At 44.6% G+C, this 19,063-nt stretch overlaps 1 protein-coding gene across 7 annotated transcripts in view; it reads right to left on the reverse strand.

The window, feature by feature from the left end:
• Positions 1-1,717: 1,717 nt before the first annotated feature.
• Positions 1,718-19,063, reverse strand: part of nap1l4a (nucleosome assembly protein 1-like 4a) — a 43,509-nt gene continuing 26,163 nt past the window's right edge. For 2 of the 7 annotated variants that reach the window (XM_084335564.1, XM_084335563.1), the window contains exons 10-14: positions 16,826-16,845; positions 14,852-14,971; positions 12,752-12,787; positions 11,204-11,251; positions 1,718-3,623 (exon numbers count right to left, since the gene is read on the reverse strand). In XM_084335564.1, the coding sequence (XP_084191690.1) occupies positions 3,585-3,623; positions 11,204-11,251; positions 12,752-12,787; positions 14,852-14,971; positions 16,826-16,845 (263 nt within the window). In that variant the 3' untranslated portion in view covers positions 1,718-3,584. Of the gene's footprint in view, positions 3,624-9,574; positions 9,610-11,203; positions 11,252-11,378; positions 11,417-12,751; positions 12,788-14,851; positions 14,972-16,825; positions 16,846-19,063 lie in introns of all 7 variants that reach the window. The other 5 variants (XR_014620754.1, XR_014620756.1, XR_014620753.1 and 2 more) reach the window with 5 other exon arrangements.

Below are 19,063 nucleotides of genomic sequence, written 5' to 3' on the forward strand. Positions count from 1 at the left end.
CCAACCTGCTCATTCATGGGGGGCAGTTAGGGGGTTAAGTGTCTTGCTCAAGGATATTTCAACACACTGCCCAGGAGGAGTGGGAATCGAACTGGGAACCTTCCGATTGCCAGACGACCGCTCCACCCCCTGAGCCACTGTCACTCAGACGACCGTTCCACCTCCTGAGCCACTGTCACTCAGACGACCGCTCCACCTCCTCCTGAGCCACTGTCACTCAGACGACCGCTCCACCTCCTGAGCCACTGTCACTCAGACGACCGCTCCACCTCCTGAGCCACTGTCACTCAGACGAACGCTCCACCTCCTGAGCCACTGTCACCTGGTACTCAGACGACCGCTCCACCTCCTGAGCCACTGTCACTCAGACGACCGCTCCACCTCCTGAGCCACAGTCACTCAGACGAACGCTCCACCTCCTGAGCCACTGTCACTCAGACGAACGCTCCACCTCCTGAGCCACTGTCACTCAGACGACCGCTCAACCTCCTGAGCCACTGTCACTCAGACGACCGCTCCACCTCCTGAGCCACTGTCACTCAGACGACCGCTCCACCTCCTCCTGAGCCACTGTCACTCAGACGACCGCTCCACCTCCTCCTGAGCCACTGTCACTCAGACGACCGCTCCAGTCCCACCTCCTGGGCCACTGTCACTCAGACGACCGCTCCACCTCCTGAGCCACTGTCACTCAGACGACCGCTCCACCTCCTGAGCCACTGTCACTCAGACGACCGCTCCACCTCCTCCTGAGCCACTGTCACTCAGACGACCGCTCCACCTCCTCCTGAGCCACTGTCACTCAGACGACCGCTCCGCCTCCTGAGCCAGTCACTCAGACGACCGCTCCGCCTCCTGAGCCACTGTCACTCAGACGACCGCTCCACCTCCTGAGCCACAGTCACTCAGACGACCGCTCCGCCTACTGAGCCACAGTCACTCAGACGACCGCTCCGCCTCCTGAGCCACTGTCACTCAGACGACCGCTCCACCTCCTGAGCCACAGTCACTCAGACGACCGCTCCACCTCCTGAGCCACGGTCAACCCTGGTACTTTAAGTATCGTCTGACATGGAGCAGCAATGGAATCCATTACCTTCACTGTAGGAGAATCTTTTTTCACCCATCAGAGATCAGTAGGGTTAAAATGCTGAAAATTGGGGCAATTGTGTCGAAACAGAATTGGCCAAATATCCGATACCCTGTATTCACCCTGGCCTAACGATTTCCCCCAAGGGGATAATAATACTTTATTTGTAGAGCACCTATCATACAGAAACTGCAGCTCAAAGTGCTTCACAACAAAAAAAGACGGGGATAAAATGAGCACATAAAGTGCAGACATATAAAAACTGTTTTTTCACATTAGGATCCAACATCCCAACAGGCCACCTTGTTTATGGTTTGATTCGGTTTTAAATAGACAATATAATAAAAAGAGTAAGATAGAATAGACAATATAATAAAAAGAGTAAGATAGAATAGACAATATAATAAAAAGAGTAAGATAGAATAGAATAGACAATATAATAAAAAGAGTAAGATAGAATAGACAGAGTAAAATAGTGCACATAAAATGCAGACATATCAATAAAGGAATATCACATTTAACCCTAATGATGATCATACAGCCACTCAATCTCCTGTCGTATGGTATTCTACAGACACACACACACAGCATGGACACAAAAGAAAGGAAGGACAAAGACAATCGAAGAACAATCTCTTTCATGTCGCACAACTTTAATAGAATATCTTAACTAATTCTGTACAAATTGAAAAGAAATATTGCGCAAGTAACAAATTGTGAAGAAGAAGAAGAACCAGATAAGGCCATAAGCGCACGGTCCGGTATATAATGGAGGTTAGAAGATCATGACCACCGTGGCTTCAGGAGATCCGTCCAACAAGATCTACAATCTTTCTTGGAGAAGAAGATAAGTGGTGGGGGCCGGGGGGGGTGGGCATTATCACACCATCCTGTATCAATGACCACCATTTTACCAGGCAAAGATGTCCAACAGTACCGACTGACCCAAATGCAAGTGCAGTAGAAAATACATAGGCAGCCACATACAACATCTGTTTCTCAGACATTCTATTCAATTGGTAGTAGACAAACGGAGAAATCGTTAAGATAATATTCATAAACAAACTTGTTTTTTTAAACGCTGGGTAATATTACTGCATGTATATCTGAATAATATCTGGTTTTGACACAGACACGTCCTCGCCGCTTCCCTCGCAGACTCTCGGCGACAGACTCGTTCTAGAGACACGTCTCGACATGCTCCCCGTTTAAATCTCTAAAAAGAAATAGATATAAATAAATAAAAAAAGGTTCAACGTGGAAGTCACGAGGACCGCTTGTTTAAACCCATCTATTTTTAAAGATAAATTCAGATAGTTCGCCAAGAGTCTGTGCGGGGGAGCGAGTTTTAAACGGCGTCCGACGTCGACGAGAGGGTTATATTATATATATAGAGATGCTTTCCTCGATTACTTGGTATGGACTCTTTATATCCGCGCGGAGGAGAGACCAGAACGAGGGCTCAGATTCAACCAGAGACACTGGAAGCACTACTTCTGCGCAACGCGGCGTTCCACTCAGTCATGTGACCTCATGGGTACTCAGTCATGTGACCTCATGGGTATGGTAGTGTGTAGTGTAGTGTAGTGTAGTTCATCGACGCTCGTTAAAGCCCATCTATCTACACGTGGGGGACAGAAGAAGCGGCGGTTAATGCGGGAAAACCAAGTTCTGGAAATGCTTCTCGAGAACCTCCTGTATATTAAAAAATACAATTTGGCATTATACACATTTTTGTTAAGCCTGCGAAGCTTGAATTGAAGATTTTGAGCCAATGAGAACGGGCCTTTCACTGGCGTGGGTGGGCTTTACTATGCTTTCCTGTGAATTAACCACTACGCACAACTGTGTGAAACCAAATAAATAGTCCAATGACAAACAATGAACATGAAAATGAAGTTAATTAAATTCATAATGATACATTGTGTCAAAAAAGAAAGAAAAAAAAAAACACCATAAACAAATAAGGAAAATAATATTTCAGCAACCCCAGTGATAAGAAGTCAAAACCTGTTCAGAGGTTTTCCTGGTAAACTAACACGTATCTTATTGGCATTAAAAAACCCTGAGTAACTGATTTTTCCATGATAACTAAAAGTTGGGAACAATTCCTATCCACCTCATTTAGACTTTTTTTTTTTTCCATTTAATAATAGTAAGGTGAGGTTCTTGGCAGTAGAACCGTAACCACACAGGACACGTTGGCAGAAAAATCGACACTCCACGACGCTGTTTTAACTGCAGTCAAGTCGCTGGTTACAGAGTTAGGACTGAAGCCAAACAAACAGGGGGGGGAAGGGGAGACATAAAACAAAAACAAAACAAAAAGGTCATGCATGTCTTAAAAACACTGTTTGGTTGCGTTCTATTGCGTTTGTATGAGAGTTCGTAGAGGGGGCGGAGCCTGCAAGGGTAGGAGGACTTGCTGATTGGATGAGGACTGATTTGACGGACAGCAGGTCTCTGGCCAAGCTGCTCCCCTTGATCGCCGCGGTTACTGCTGTTTGCATTCTGCAGGTTGGGGCTCTGCTTTCTGCAGGGAGGAGGAGAGAGGAAGAGGAGGTGAGGAAGAGTAGAGAACAGTAGAAACACTGAGTGGATGAAGCTGGGTTAGAACAGAGACAAGAAGGTGACCCTCTCACACATGACTCCCGGACGTAAAGGCCCCATGGAATCACTTTTACTCCAGTGTCTGTCACAACAATGACCAGCGAGTTGTTTTGTAGGTATTTTCTTAACCCTTTTTAACCTTTTGTAGTGTGGTTGTGAAATGGTTAACTGTCTGTAGTGTGGTAGTGAAAGGGTTAACCTTTTTACGGGTGGCAGTGAATGGTTAACTTTTTGTAGTGGTAGTGAAAGGGTTAACCCTGTCGTGTGGTAGTGAAAGGGTTAACCCTTTGTATTGTCACAGTGAAAGGGTTAACCATTTGGTAGTGAAAGGGTAGTGAAAGGGTTAACCCTTTGGTAGTGAAAGGCTTAACCATTTGGTAGTGTGGTAGTGAAAGGGTTAACCTTTTGGTAGTGCGGTAGTGAAAGGCGTAACCATTTGGTAGTGAAAGGGTTAACCCTTTGGTAGTGTGGTAGTGAAAGGGTTAACCCTTTGGTAGTGTGGTAGTGAAAGGGTTAACCCTTTGGTAGTGTGGTAGTGAAAGGGTTAATAGTATTTTAGAGTTTGTCATTTTCTGGAAAGCTAGACCCATTCCTAATCGATCAGAACTAAATCGGCAGAGAAAAAGCCCATTTTAAAGCACCTATTCTGCATGCACATGCGCAGAGTGCCCATGGAGTCTGGACGACGCGAGATGACGCACGAATGAATGTGGACTGTTCCATCAGAGGGGGGAGCTTCGATGGTCATGTAAGTGGCTACAGACCGCTGCACTTAAATATAAATATTAGTCTACCTGGAGACTCAATGAGGTAATTGTAGATGTCGCCATAAGACGCGTCTGGCCATTTAGTGGGATCATTTTCTCATTATACTGTTCAGCTGAAAGGACACTGGCCACCGAAGCTCGGCCCTCTGATGGAACAGTCCACATTCATTCGTGCGTCATCTCGCGTCGTCCAGACTCCATGGGCACTCTGCGCATGTGCATGCGGAATAGGTGCTTTAAAATGGGCTTTTTCTCTGCCGATTTAGTTCTGATCGATTAGGAATGGGTCACGCCGTGTTCAGGAGATTGAGGCGCATAAACGTCTATTCGATCATGTCTCCAGCACCCCCACAGCCGTATCGGCAACCACTTACATCACGGCTCTCGTCCACATTCATTCATATGCTCCCCCCGCAATCTCCTCCCCGATTTCAATGTAACACGGAAGTGTAGTGGTCTATACAAGTGTTGCCTCATCCTGCCCACGGGGGCGTGTACTAAGTTAGCATCCAATTAAATGCTTTCTAGAAGGACGTTTACAGCACATTGTAACTAAGCAGCACTCGCTCTTCAACTAAATTGAACAAATGTTCAATGTTGGCTCGCTAGCTAATGTTACGTAATGTTGCTAACGCCACGCTCAGCTTGCTGCGTCTGTGTCCTCTGACTGACGGAGGAGGAGATACGAAGCAATGTTTGCTCGTCATCTAAAATACTGTTTTTTTTGCACCGCACGGAATAATGTCGGTCGCTTCTTCTACCCTTATTTAATCTCAAACCTTCATTTGAACCCTTTCACTACCACACTGCAGCCGATTGTGTGGTAGTGACAGGTTAACCTTCTGTAGTGTGGTAGTGAACGGGTTAACCTTCTGTAGTGTGGTAGTGAAAGGGTTAACCTTCTGTAGTGTGGTAGTGAAAGGGTTAACCTTCTGTAGTGTGGTAGTGACAGGTTAACCTTCTGTAGTGTGGTAGAGAAAGGGTTAACCTTCTGTAGTGTGGCAGTGAAAGGGTTAACCTTCTGTATTGTGGTAGTGAAAAGGTTAACCTTCTGTAGTGTGCTAGTGAAAGGGTTAACCTTCTGTATCATGGTAGTGAAAGGGTTAACCTTCTGTAGTGTGGTAGTGACAGGTTAACCTTCTGTAGTGTGGTAGAGAAAGGGTTAACCTTCTGTAGTGTGGTGGTGAAAGGGTTAACCTTCTGTAGTGTGGTAGTGAAAGGGTTAACCTTCTGTAGTGGTAGTGAAAAGGTTAACCTTCTGTAGTGTGGTAGTGAAAGGGTTAACCTTCTGTAGTGGTGTAGTGAAAGGGTTAACCTTCTGTATTGTGGTAGTGAAAGGGTTAACCTTCTGTAGTGTGGTAGTGACAGGTTAACCTTCTGTAGTGTGGTAGAGAAAGGGTTAACCTTCTGTAGTGTGGTGGTGAAAGGGTTAACCTTCTGTAGTGTGGTAGTGAAAGGGTTAACCTTCTGTAGTGTGGTAGTGAAAAGGTTAACCTTCTGTAGTGTGGTGGTGAAAGGGTTAACCTTCTGTAGTGTGGTAGTGACAGGTTAACCTTCTGTAGTGTGGTAGTGAAAGGGTTAACCTTCTGTAGTGTGGTAGTGAAAAGGTTAACCTTCTGTAGTGTGGTAGTGAAAGGGTTAACCTTCTGTAGTGTGGTAGTGAAAGGGTTAACCTTCTGTATCATGGTAGTGAAAGGGTTAACCTTCTGTAGTGTGGTAGTGAAAAGGTTAACCTTATGTAGTGTGGTAGAGAAAGGGTTAACCTTCTGTAGTGTGGTGGTGAAAGGGTTAACCTTCTGTAGTGTGGTAGTGAAAGGGTTAACCTTCTGTAGTGTGGTAGTGAAAAGGTTAACCTTCTGTAGTGTGGTAGTGAAAGGGTTAACCTTCTGTAGTGTGGTAGTGACATGTTAAACTTCTGTAGTGTGGTAGTGAAAGGGTTAACCTTCTGTAGTGTGGTAGTGAAAGGGTTAACCTTCTGTAGTGTGGTAGTGACAGGTTAACATTCTGTAGTGTGGTAGTGACAGGTTAACATTCTGTAGTGTGGTAGTGAAAGGGTTAACCTTCTGTAGTGTGGTAGTGAAAGGGTTAACCTTCTGTAGTGTGGTAGTGAAAGGGTTAACCTTCTGTAGTGTGGTAGTGAAAGGGTTAACGTGTGAAAGAGACTCAGAAACAAGAAAGACACCAGAGGCTTGAGAGAAGGTCTGGGTTGAACAGTGAAGGGGACAGTGAAGGAGACAGTGAAGGGGACAGTGAAGGAGACAGTGAAGGGGACAGTGAAGGGGACAGTGAAGGGGACAGTGAAGGAGACAGTGAAGGGGACAGTGAAGGGGACAGTGAAGGAGACAGTGAAGGGGACAGTGAAGGGCACAGTGAAGGGGACAGTGAAGGGCACAGTGAAGGGGACAGTGAAGGGGACAGTGAAGGGGACAGTGAAGGGGACAGTGAGGGGGACAGTGAAGGAGACAGTGAAGGAGACAGTGAAGGAGACAGTGAAGGAGACAGTGAAGGGGACAGTGAAGGGGACAGTGAAGGAGACAGTGAAGGAGACAGTGAAGGGGACAGTGAAGGAGACAGTGAAGGGGACAGAAGGGGACAGTGAAGGAGACAGTGAAGGAGACTTGAAGGAGACAGTGAGGGGACAGTGAAGGGGACAGTGAAGGGGACAGTGAAGGGGACAGTGAAGGGGACAGTGAAGGGGACAGAGAAGGGGACAGAGAAGGGGACAGAGAAGGAGACAGAGAAGGAGACAGAGAAGGGGACAGTGAAGGGGACAGTGAAGGGGACAGTGAAGGGGACAGTGAAGGGGACAGTGAAGGGGACAGTGAAGGGGACAGTGAAGGAGACAGTGAAGGGGACAGTGAAGGGGACAGTGAAGGAGACAGTGAGGGAGACAGTGAAGGGGACAGCAGAGATGACAGTGAAGGGGACAGTGAAGGGGACAGCAGAGATGACAGTGAAGGGGACAGCAGAGATGACAGTGAAGGGGACAGCAGAGATGACAGTGAAGGGGACAGCAGAGATGACAGTGAAGGGGACAGCAGAGATGACAGTGAAGGGGACAGTGAAGGAGACAGCAGAGATGACAGTGAAGGGGACAGTGAAGGGGACAGCAGAGATGACAGTGAAGGGGACAGCAGAGATGACAGTGAAGGAGACAGCAGAGATGACAGTGAAGGGGACAGTGAAGGAGACAGTGAAGGAGACAGCAGAGATGACAGTGAAGGAGACAGTGAAGGAGACAGTGAAGGAGACAACAGAGATGACAGTGAAGGGGACAGTGAAGGGGACAGCAGAGATGACAGTGAAGGGGACAGCAGAGATGACAGTGAAGGGGACAGTGAAGGGGACAGCAGAGATGACAGTGAAGGGGACAGCAGAGATGACAGTGAAGGGGACAGTGAAGGGGACAGTGAGGGACAGTGAAGGGGACAGCAGAGATGACAGTGAAGGGGACAGTGAAGGGGACAGTGAGGGAGACAGTGAAGGGGACAACAGAGATGACAGTGAAGGGGACAGTGAAGGGGACAGTGAAGGGGACAGCAGAGATGACAGTGAAGGGGACAGCAGAGATGACAGTGAAGGGGACAGTGAAGGGGACAGTGAAGGGGACAGTGAAGGGGACAGTGAAGGGGACTACCGGGCAGGAGACACAAATGCATGAAAGGAACTATTAAAATGTGTAGAGGGTCAGGAATGATGATGTATTATCTCCTCAACTGGTGAATGACTTAACACCTGGGGCTACTGGGAGAATCAAGGATGGAGAGAGAGAGAAGAGACAGAGAGAGTAAAAGAGTGAGTCAGAGAGAGAGAAAGAGTCAGAGAGAGTGGTAGAGTGATTCAGAGAGAGAGAAAGAGTCAGAGAGAGTGGTAGAGTGATTCAGAGAGAGAGAAAGAGTCAGAGAGAGTGGTAGAGTGAGTCTGAGAGTCAGAGAGAGAAAGAGTCAGAGAGAGTGGTAGAGTGAGTCAGAGAGAGAGAAAGAGTCAGAGAGAGAGAAAGAGTCAGCGAGAGTGGTAGAGTGAGTCAGAGAGAGTGGTAGAGTGAGTCAGAGAGAGAGAAAGAGTCAGCGAGAGTGGTAGAGTGAGTCAGAGAGAGAGAAAGAGTCAGCGAGAGTGGTAGAGTGAGTCAGAGAGAGTGGTAGAGTGAGTCAGAGAGAGAGAGTAAGAGAGAGAGAAAGAGTCAGAGAGAGTGGTAGAGTGAGTCAGAGAGAGAGAGTAAGAGTCAGAGTGGTAGAGTGAGTCAGAGAGAGAGAAAGAGTCAGAGAGAGTGGTAGAGAGAGTCAGAGAGTGGTAGAGAGAGTCAGAGAGAGAAAGAGTCAGATAGTGGTAGAGTGAGTCAGAGAGAGAGAAAGAGTCAGAGAGTGGTAGAGTCACGCACGAAACCCACCAGGCGTGGGCGCAGGCACGCGCGGGTTTCGTGCGAGAACAGCGCGCGTGACCGTCCACACAGAGTCCGACTTCAGAGCGGGTGAAAACGCAGGAGGAAGGCACGTTTACATTGGAACAGCTGTAAATGCCTATAGTCTATATGTGAAGTCAGTCCCCGTTTGAAGACTTTTTTTTTTAAAGATTTCCAGTTCCAGTGTTCTATTGTCCATTTTGCATGTATAACCAGTTATTATCTAATTAATCAGAATGTTAGAATTAATTTTAGAATGATGAAATCAGTGTGACTGTACTCCTGAAAAAGTATAGTATGGTTTATTTGTATTGGGAAAGATAGACACATTAGCTGGTTGAACAACATCTATATGTGTGGTAATAATGCAGATATCGAGTGTATTTCTGTGAAAATGCGCGTGGCTGGCACACGCCTCTGAATCCAACCAAAGCGATTAAATTTGCTTCCTGCCCGCGCGCGGCCGGTGTGAACAGCGACACCTGTTAACATGGGAGCGAAAGTGAAGCGCTGATAGCCCCGATAGCCCACCCACCTCACGCCCGGTGGGTTTGGGCTGTCAGAGAGAGAGATAGTGGTAGAGAGAAAGAGAGAGATGGTGGTAGAGAGTCAGAGAGAGAGAGATAGTGGTAGAGAGAAAGAGTCAGAGAGAGAGAGAGAAAGTTGAAGCAATAGACTGTGTGGGGGCCATCCTTACTTCTCCCTTACCTAGAAATGCATGGAGTGATAATGATTGATTATGCCTGCAATGGAAGGGAGTCCAGGGGAGAGGAGAGTGGGGGGGAGACAACAACAATATACACAAGTTTAAATGTAAGGTTCAAACACGGGGCTGTGATGTCACAATACAGACCACACTCTAGAAACAGGGTATCTGCAGGTAGATTTTTTAGAGCAAATTTGTATAGATTATACAAGCAAAACTGAACTGGCGGCTGCATTTTAATTTAAATTCTTGCACGTTCCACACAAGCTCTCGCCAGACGCACCAAGCTCCGGGTAACCCTGTGCAAAAAAAACAAGACTTGAATACAAAAAGCTTTCAGATATTTATTATTTCATCTCCAGAAAAAAGTACCCGTGCAAATTACATTTGAGACTTTAATAACTTTTAAGGTCTTAAATTTGAGAATTATGAATTTAATACTTTATACCCTTAATACCTGCAGATACCCTGAAAAACACATTTCCATCTTGAATGCTGTGAAAAACACTCCTGGTCTCGTGAACAAGACGCCACGAAGCACGGTAACAAACAGACTCCACATGCAGGCAAGAGAGACACCGGGAGAGACACCGGGAGAGAGACCGGAAGACACCGGGAGAGAGACCGGGAGACACCGTGAGAGACACAGGGGGAGAAAGACAGTGATTTGCACTCTGAGCATCTCAAACCCCGGTTGGAAATACTTCGGATTTCCATTAACTTGTGGAACCTCGCGACCGTTTTATGCAAGCTATGTAAACTACAGCTGTCCAGGCCTACCTTCTTTTTTATGCTAACACTATTTTGGGAGTTCTAGCATCAAGAATGTAAGTACGGTAGCCTACTTTTCTTTTTTTAACACCTTATTGTAAATCATCCCTCAGTTTAAAACGTTATTGAATAGAGAAAGAAGAGTCACACAGGTCCCTATAAATGGTAAATTCAATTTCCCCGTTTCATGCCAAGGAAAATATATCAATTCATGTTTATCACACCTTGTTCGGAGGCGCGTGGCTGTGTGTTGAAAAACACAAATGCTTTTAAAAAGGAACTCTCTCAGTGACACCAGTCAAACACTATGGATGTTAATTCATGTCATAAGTACCATGTGATGAGCCACATGTCCCCCATACCAGCTCGGGGACACGGACACACACACAGAAGACCTCAGGCATGCTCATTAGGGATGGGCACTTCAATGTTCACTGGGAACTAGGGATGTTCGATATTGGCCTTTTTACCGATATAGTCCAAACTCTTAATTTCCGATACCGATATATGCAGGGTCCCCCCCCCCCACAAAAAACGGAATAATTTCAGGTAATTAACATTACATATCTCTTGTCGTCGAATTAACACAACACTATGCATACTTTTGACAATAAATAAAATAAGAATTTGTTCTTACTTGCTTGCCTGGGTAAATAAATGTAATATATATCTCTTTTTTTTTTAAACAGATACCGATAATTTTTCGATATTACATTTTAATGCCAATATCGGCCGATAATATCGGTAGGCCTATACAACTATATTTGAATAAAATATTAAATATTATATAATTTAACAACAAATTGGTGCCCATCCCTAATGCTTAGTAACTCAACTAGCGACGGAGCGCTGACACCAACCTTGGGGTCATAATCTCCCTCGTCATCGTCATCATCGTCATCCTGTTCCTGAAGCAAACACAGGGAAGAGGAGGCTGTGAGATCAAAGAACCTTCCACATTTTATTTTACCTTTCGCCCCAAAATGTTGTCGTTACGCTGCCCTACTGTCAATCTGAGGAGGGTGTGTAGTCTACCATACGCTGCCCTACTGTCACTCTGAGTCCTCTGAGTCCTAGGAAAGAGGAAACACACCACATGTTTTATGATAGCATAGTGTACAATAGTGCTCTATATACGTGTATATACATTTATATATTAACCGCATATATATCCACATCTGTCTCAATATACCTGCAATATAATCCTTCTATATCTATTTATACACCTGCATATAACCCATATAACTGTATGATAACATGTACAATAATGCTGTATATACCGTACATATATATATATTTATTCTTACCGAATATACACTTTGCTGTTACTCTGGACTTTTTAGCTATTTTCTTATCTCTTCTATATTGCACCTTGCTCTTGTTTTCTTAAGTGTGCAAAATCAACTCTGCCTCTCTTTGTTAATTACAACAAGCAATGCAGTTTGTTATTTAAGATGAGGTCAGACTCGGCACTGACAGATTTGTGTTCATTGTGCTGCTTTTATAAAGCCTAAAATGACGGCTTACAATATTTCATGGTGTTATAATAATAAAAAATGTATAAACATTTTTTTATTTTTTATTTTATTTCGAATAATTATTAAAATCGAATCTCGGCCCTAGTGTAGACTACCACATGTCTCCTCTGTCGGTCTGGGGAAGGTGTAGACTACCACATGCTGCCCTCTGTCGGTCTGGGGAGGGTGTAGACTACCACATGTCTCCTCTGTCGGTCTGGGGAGGGTGTAGACTACCACATGTCTCCTCTGTCGGTCTGGGGAGGGTGTAGACTACCACATGTCTCCTCTGTCGGTCTGGGGAGGGTGTAGACTACCACATGCTGCCCTACTGTCAGTCTGGGGAGGGTGTAGACTACCATATGCTGCCCTACTGTCGGTCTGGGGAGGGTGTAGACTACCACATGCTGCCCTACTGTCCGTCTGAGGAGGGTGTAGACTACCACATGCTGCCCTACTGTCCGTCTGAGGAGGGTGTAGACTACCACATGCTGCCCTACTGTCCGTCTGAGGAGGGTGTAGACTACCACATGCTGCCCTACTGTCCGTCTGAGGAGGGTGTAGACTACCACATGCTGCCCTACTGTCCGTCTGGGGAGGGTGTAGACCACCACATGCTGCCCTACTGTCGGTCTGAGGAGGGTGTAGACTACCACATGCCTCCTCTGATACATGTGGAGTCGCCAGCCGCTTATTTTCACCTGACAGCGAGGAGTTTCACTGGGTTCTGGGTTCACGCTATTTCCCCCAGATCCCCCTCCCTGCTGAACAGGCGCCCCGACCGACCAGTAGGAGTCACTATAGCAACGACTAGGACTCATAACCACTCAGGCGCCCACCCCTCCCACCCCTCCACATTCTGTCAACAAACAAACAAGGAAAGCAACCAACCTCTTCATCTCCCTCTTCCAGCTCCTCCTCTTCAAACTGAAACAGAAGAAAATAAGAGTGTGAGAGGTGTGAACTCAGAGCCTGGAGAACATCAGAGAACAGAGTGAATTTTGTGAATCCATTTATTGAAACAACATCCTTGTTGGCCGACGGCTCCTGCTATCTTAACGTTAGCAAGCTAAAGGGCTGCATAGCTTAATTAACGTGCATAACATACCCGTGTAACGTTAAGTAACTTGTGTTCCGCTGGGAAGTTCAGCATCACTGCATTACACTTGGTTTAATCCAAACGTCCATTCGAAAACGTTGTATTATTAAATAAGACGGGTGAGGTTGAGAGGTCACTCAACTCTCTTTTTGTGCATGATTGATTCATTTCTTGATAATGTATGACGGGGACCCGTCCTCCTCCGACTAGACTGTGTTGTTGTGACCTGTGTTCGCACGTGACTTTCAAATGATTGTAAACACAACATAGTACTGTGATCTTCTGATATCACATTTTGAAATATATTTTTAGTGTAAAATAAATTAAAAAATATATATAAAAAACTGAAATCGAAAAAAAAGCGGAGGTTCGAACCCATTAATTAAGATTCCAACGCCAACGTAACGAACGCAGGTCCGAACGTTTGGGCTCAGCCCTAGTGTGTGAGTGTATGTGTCTTGTGTCTGTGTGTATGTCTCGGTGTCCATGTGTCTCTGTCTGTGTGTGTGTATGTGTGTGTGTATGTCTCTCTGTGTGTGTGTATGTGTCTCGGTTTCTGTGTGTCTCTGTCTGTGTGTGTGTCTATGTGTCTCTGTCTGTGTGTATGTATGTGTCTCGTGTCTGTGTGTCTCTGTCTGTGTGTGTGTCTATGTGTCTGTGTGTGTGTGTGTCTCTGTCTGTGTGTCTCTGTGTCTGTGTGTCTCGGTGTGTGTGTCTCTGAGTCTGAGTGTGTGTGTGTCTGTGTGTCGAGTCTGTGTGTGCGTCTGTCTCTGTGTGTGTGTGTCTCTGTGTGTGCGTGTCTGTTAGGGATGTGCATCTCCTCACTGAGGCCGATGCGATGCGCATCTCGATACGGTGCCAACGATACGATACATTAACGATACATTTGAAGCACCGGGTGATGCGATGCGATACGATTCACCCCCTGTTGAGATACGATACGATTCGATACGATTTGATTCAACATAATGCGATTCGGGGCGATACGATGCGATTCAACACGATGCAAAATAATGATACAATTTTATGGTATGACAGAGGATTTGGTTGTATTCCTTATATGCAGCTTATATTATTATTAAAAATAAAATAATCTACTGTAAGACAATTTATATAAAAACTCTTGTGTGCCTAAGAAGACTTTTGCATAAACTGTCTTTTCTATCCACTTTAGCTAAAAACACACGAGAGAGAGAGAGAGAGAGAGAGAGAGAGAGAGAGAGAGAGAGAGAGCCCCTCCCCGTCTGAGCTGCCGTCGACAGTTGATGATGTCACACACTAGACTAGGTCACTAGGATGAGTCTATACTTTCCGACCGTAGCCGCATTATGTCAACAACACGGAGCCAGGCTGGATGGATTGCATGAAGCGATATAATTAAGAAACGAATAACCAATAAATGTGAAGTTATCTTTGAACCACTGTTGTCAAGCGTCTTCAATATACCCCCCCCCCCACTAATGGCACTGGTGTTGCATAGTCACTTTAGTTAGTTAGTTAGACACTAGTTTAGCGTTAGCTGAACGGCTAACTGGCGTTAGCCAGAGGCTACTAGCGTTAGCATGTCTCCTCGACTTCCACTGTTTGTTGATAACTGTGACGCGGCTCTCGCCTTATGTAGTAGCAAAGCAATAGTATCTGCTGTGTGTGTGTGCAGTCACAGTGCACTGCTGACAAGTGGATGAGAGGAAATTATATAAATGCATCGGTTTTTGACCGATGCAAAGACGCTACAACAAGATGCATCGCGAGTTCAGCCTGACATTTTTCCGATGCGCACTAATTCCACCGGTGCACTCGCACCGTGAACGTGTATGCCGGCGCACCGATGCAAATCGATGAATCGTCACATCACTAGTGTCTGTGTGTGTATGACGGATCAGAACACTCACACTCTCATCATCCTCCAGGGCCTCCCCAGTGAAGTACAGCACCGCTCTGGGAACTATCCTCTCACGGAAGAAATGGCCGATTTCAAAGTCTGTGGCTAAGGTGAACTCCGAGTCCTCGTCCTAGGAAAGAGGAAACACACCACATGTTGTATGATAGCATAGTGTACAATAGTGCTCTATATATACGTATATATATATATATTTATATATTCACCGCATATCCACATCTGTCTCAATATACCTGCAATATAATCCTTCTATATCTATTTATACACCTGCATATAACCCATATAACTCTGTATGATAACATGTACAATAATGCTGTATACCGTACATATATATTTATTCTTACCGAATATACACTTTGCTGTTACTCTGGACTTTTTAGCCATTTTCTTGTCTCTTTTATATTGCACTTTGCTCTTGTTTTCTTAAGTGTACTACACCTTTTTCTGTAATTTGTGTATTTTATTTGTTACTGCATTGTATGTGTTTTTTTATTATCATGTCCTACCTGTAAAGCACCTTGGTTGGCTTGTAGTCATTGTAAATGTGCTATATAAATAAAGCTGACTTGACATGGATTCACTTGTAGCTGTGAGGCCCAGATGTAGAGCCATATGGAATCCGCGATCACGGAATCGCGGACGGAATCGCGGAATTGAGCAATAAAAATGGAATCAACTATAAAAAAAAAAAATTATAATTTATTTTTTTTACTTTTTATGTTGTGGGACTTGTACAGCACTTTGTTCAACTTTGTCAGTGCTGTAAAGTTTAAACCTTTTTAAATCTTAGACAAACAAAACACTTTGCTTTCATGAAATATTGTAAGCAGTCATTTGAGGCTTCATAAAAGCAGCACAATGAACACAAATCTGTCAGTGCCGAGTCCGACCTCATCTTAAATAACAAACGGCATTGCTTGTTGTAGTTAACAAAGAGAGGCAGAGTTGATTTTGCAAAAATATATATACCTTTTTATTTTTATTTTTTTTTTTTTAATCAGATTTTATTTTCATATTCGAATGAAATAAATGAATGAAGCTTCGAAGTATTTAAGACAGCCCTATTAAATGGACTGTTATATCTTATTAAATTGTGGACATTTATTCATTCCCACTTATTAGACACTATTTCTGATGGTAAAATGAGCGTACAAAGCAAAATACAGAATTCTGAAATATTAAAACGGAAAAAAAGGGAATTTGGAAAAAAATTAAATGGAATTTGGAAAAAAATAAAACGGATTTCATATGGCTCTACCCAGATGAGGGACGTCTCTAACACCAGTGTGAACGGTACCCAACTCTACCGACCCCTCCTTACAGCTCATCAGCTGACCGCTCATCAAGTAGGTGGTAATGAAACAAGTACTTGTTTACTGAAGCCCCTCCTTACACTGAATTAAAAATGGGGGACCCTGATGTAAACAAGACGAAAGTCTTTCTCTGGTCTGCATCCCCTTAACAATATGTATGTATTGAGCTGTACTGTACCCATTCTGCAATCTGTTAATAAAGTTTTCAATCAATCAAACACCTCATCAGCTAACCTCATCCCATTTCTGCATTGTACTGTATACTGTATTGTACTGTAACTCACTGTTACTCTTTTTTGACTATTGTATATTGACTCAACACTTTTTGTTTACATACTTTTGACTTTCTATTTTATACATTTTATCTTATTTGTATCTAGCACACTCCCAGGAGTTCATACAGAAAAAAGCATTTAATGGAAAAGTATTCTGTATTTTTTTTTTTACTATGACAACTAATAAAGAATCTTGAGAAACTTGAACCGCTCATCAAGTAGGTGGTAATGAAACAAGTACTTGTTTACCGAGGCCTCTCCCTACACCTCATCAGCTACCCGCTCATCAGATTCAAATACACAAATGGAGCAAGCAGCGTCAGAGTGACACAGGATGTGTGTCGTCATGCAATGAAGTGTAAAGTAAATATTACTCACCATCTCTCCGTCTGGTGAAACTGGAAGAGAAAGCAGAACATGACGTTATCATCAGAGGGTCCAGTTAACGTCTGGAAACGTCTCAGTCCTACGACAGCTATAGGGTTTGGGTACCGTTCACATTTGAACAGATACTGGTACCTGTGTGAATCGATACCGGTACCCGACGGTACCCTTTTTCTGTAGTTTAGTCTAAAAAAATGTAATCTACCAAAATGAGTCCAAATGATTTATTATCATTATTATTTATTTAGAACAATGTTAATATATATATATATAATATTGCAGCGAGCGTTGTCTGCATCTAGCTTTGTAAAGTGTAACCACACTTGCGACCGTTTTCGGCTTGCCATCGCCCCGACTGCTTTGTTGTTGAATCAAGTCAAATCCTAGGTCAGCGTGTATTGTGTCGCGCGAACGTTGACGTGAGGCACACTTCATAGGTTTCGTTTAGTGGTAAACGAAACGTTGACGTCATCGGACATAATCTTATTTTTTTACAGTACCGCAATGTGGCACCGGTGGATCTCACGTGAATCTGTACTCGGTAGTACCGACGTGATTCGGTCGATACCCTTAAAAGTACCGGATTCTGTACCAATCCCTAACGACAGCAGCTGTATAGAGGAGTGGTTCTCCAACAGAACGATACACATACACACACAACTGTATTTATAGAACAGCTTTCATCCAAAGCGCTTTACAAATTATGCCTCACATTCACCCATTCACTCACACACCGACGGCGGAGGCGACCGACCATGCAAGGTGCCAACCTGCTCATCGGGAGCAGTTAGGGGTTAAGTGTCTTGCTCAAGGACACTCCAGGGAGGGGCCTGGAATAGAACCGGGAACCTTCTGATTAGCAGATGAGCGCTCTGCCTCCTGAGCCACTGTTGCACACTTTATAATGTGTATAATCTGATTAGCAGATTAGCTCCATCTCCCAAGCCAATGGTGCACACTTTATAATGTGTATAAACTTTGGTATAGATGCTTTTCTTCTCCTGTGAAAGTGAATATTTGAAGTATAAAGCCCAGTCATCATCATACAAATCAGTAATTAAAGGGAAAATATAAATGATTATTTAGTGTCAAAGTAGGCCATGCCGTCTATGCTTGCAAGCGGGCAAGCATCCGAACTGAACATGAATTTAATTGACACTTGTTTATATGTGACCGTCCTGTATGTATTTATGTATTTATTGTGGGGATTTTGAGGGGGGGGGGGGGGGGGGGCGTTTGATGTTTCATGTTGATGTCCCAGTGCTTAACTAACATGCTGTACCGCAAACAATTACCACCAGCCATAGTCTTGTGGCATTAAAGTATCTTGTGTAGGGGGCCGTGAACAAACATCCCTCTGATTTTAGGTCACAAACCCAGAAGGTTGAGAACCACTGGACTATAGTTTTAAACTGAGGAAAACCTTCACTGTGAAGCCAGATGAGCTGTAGCTCACATCTCAAACCCTCTGAGCAACAGTTGCGATTGGAGGATCAAGAAAAGAGGGGGCGGAGCTTGACAGGTCAATTGCAACATGAGATGAGTAATATTCCTTGGGCCGATGATGACTTTTAAAATCTAACAGAAATTACAACTTGTTTATGTGGGAACATCTCGATTTACTATCCCATGTGTCATTACAGCTTCGTGACAATGACAGTGACCGGCCAACTACGCAAGCAGACGCATCATCTCCCACTTCACACACACAAGTCAGCGTGAGACAGAGGCAGGGAAGGAGTGACGGAGACACACTGACACACTTTCTCCGCAGTGGAAGCAGCAGCAGGCTGAGCGGCATTCCATGATGCACTCTTGTTGTGTCCCACATGACGGAATCACGGTTAAGGCTAGTTTGCTGGAAACAGACACCCCCTCCATTAACTTCTAAACGGAACCAGAGGAGGTAACGGGAAGAGGTTATGTAGCGGTGTGGACACATGTTAAAACCCTCACATCGTCCTGTGGAAGGATCCTGTGATCCATCATGAGTCGACTCTAGAACTAACGGCCTGCTGCATGTAACGTGTAACTGGCAAACATGGCACAGCTTGGCTCGTGTCTTGTTGCACCATGTCATACTCTCTCACTCTCTCTTCCATCGGACACACTGACTACACTATAGGGAGGTGTAGTGGTTGCCGTTTTTCCGTGTTCCACCCTCTGTCCAATGCAATGTATTTTCCCCATTTCTAAATCGTCTCGTTTTAAAACAAATAAAGCATTAACATT

This window comes from Notolepis coatsorum (assembly GCF_963971535.1).
Source record: "Notolepis coatsorum genome assembly, chromosome: 18".
In the NCBI taxonomy this organism is placed as follows: Eukaryota; Metazoa; Chordata; class Actinopteri; order Aulopiformes; family Paralepididae; genus Notolepis; species Notolepis coatsorum.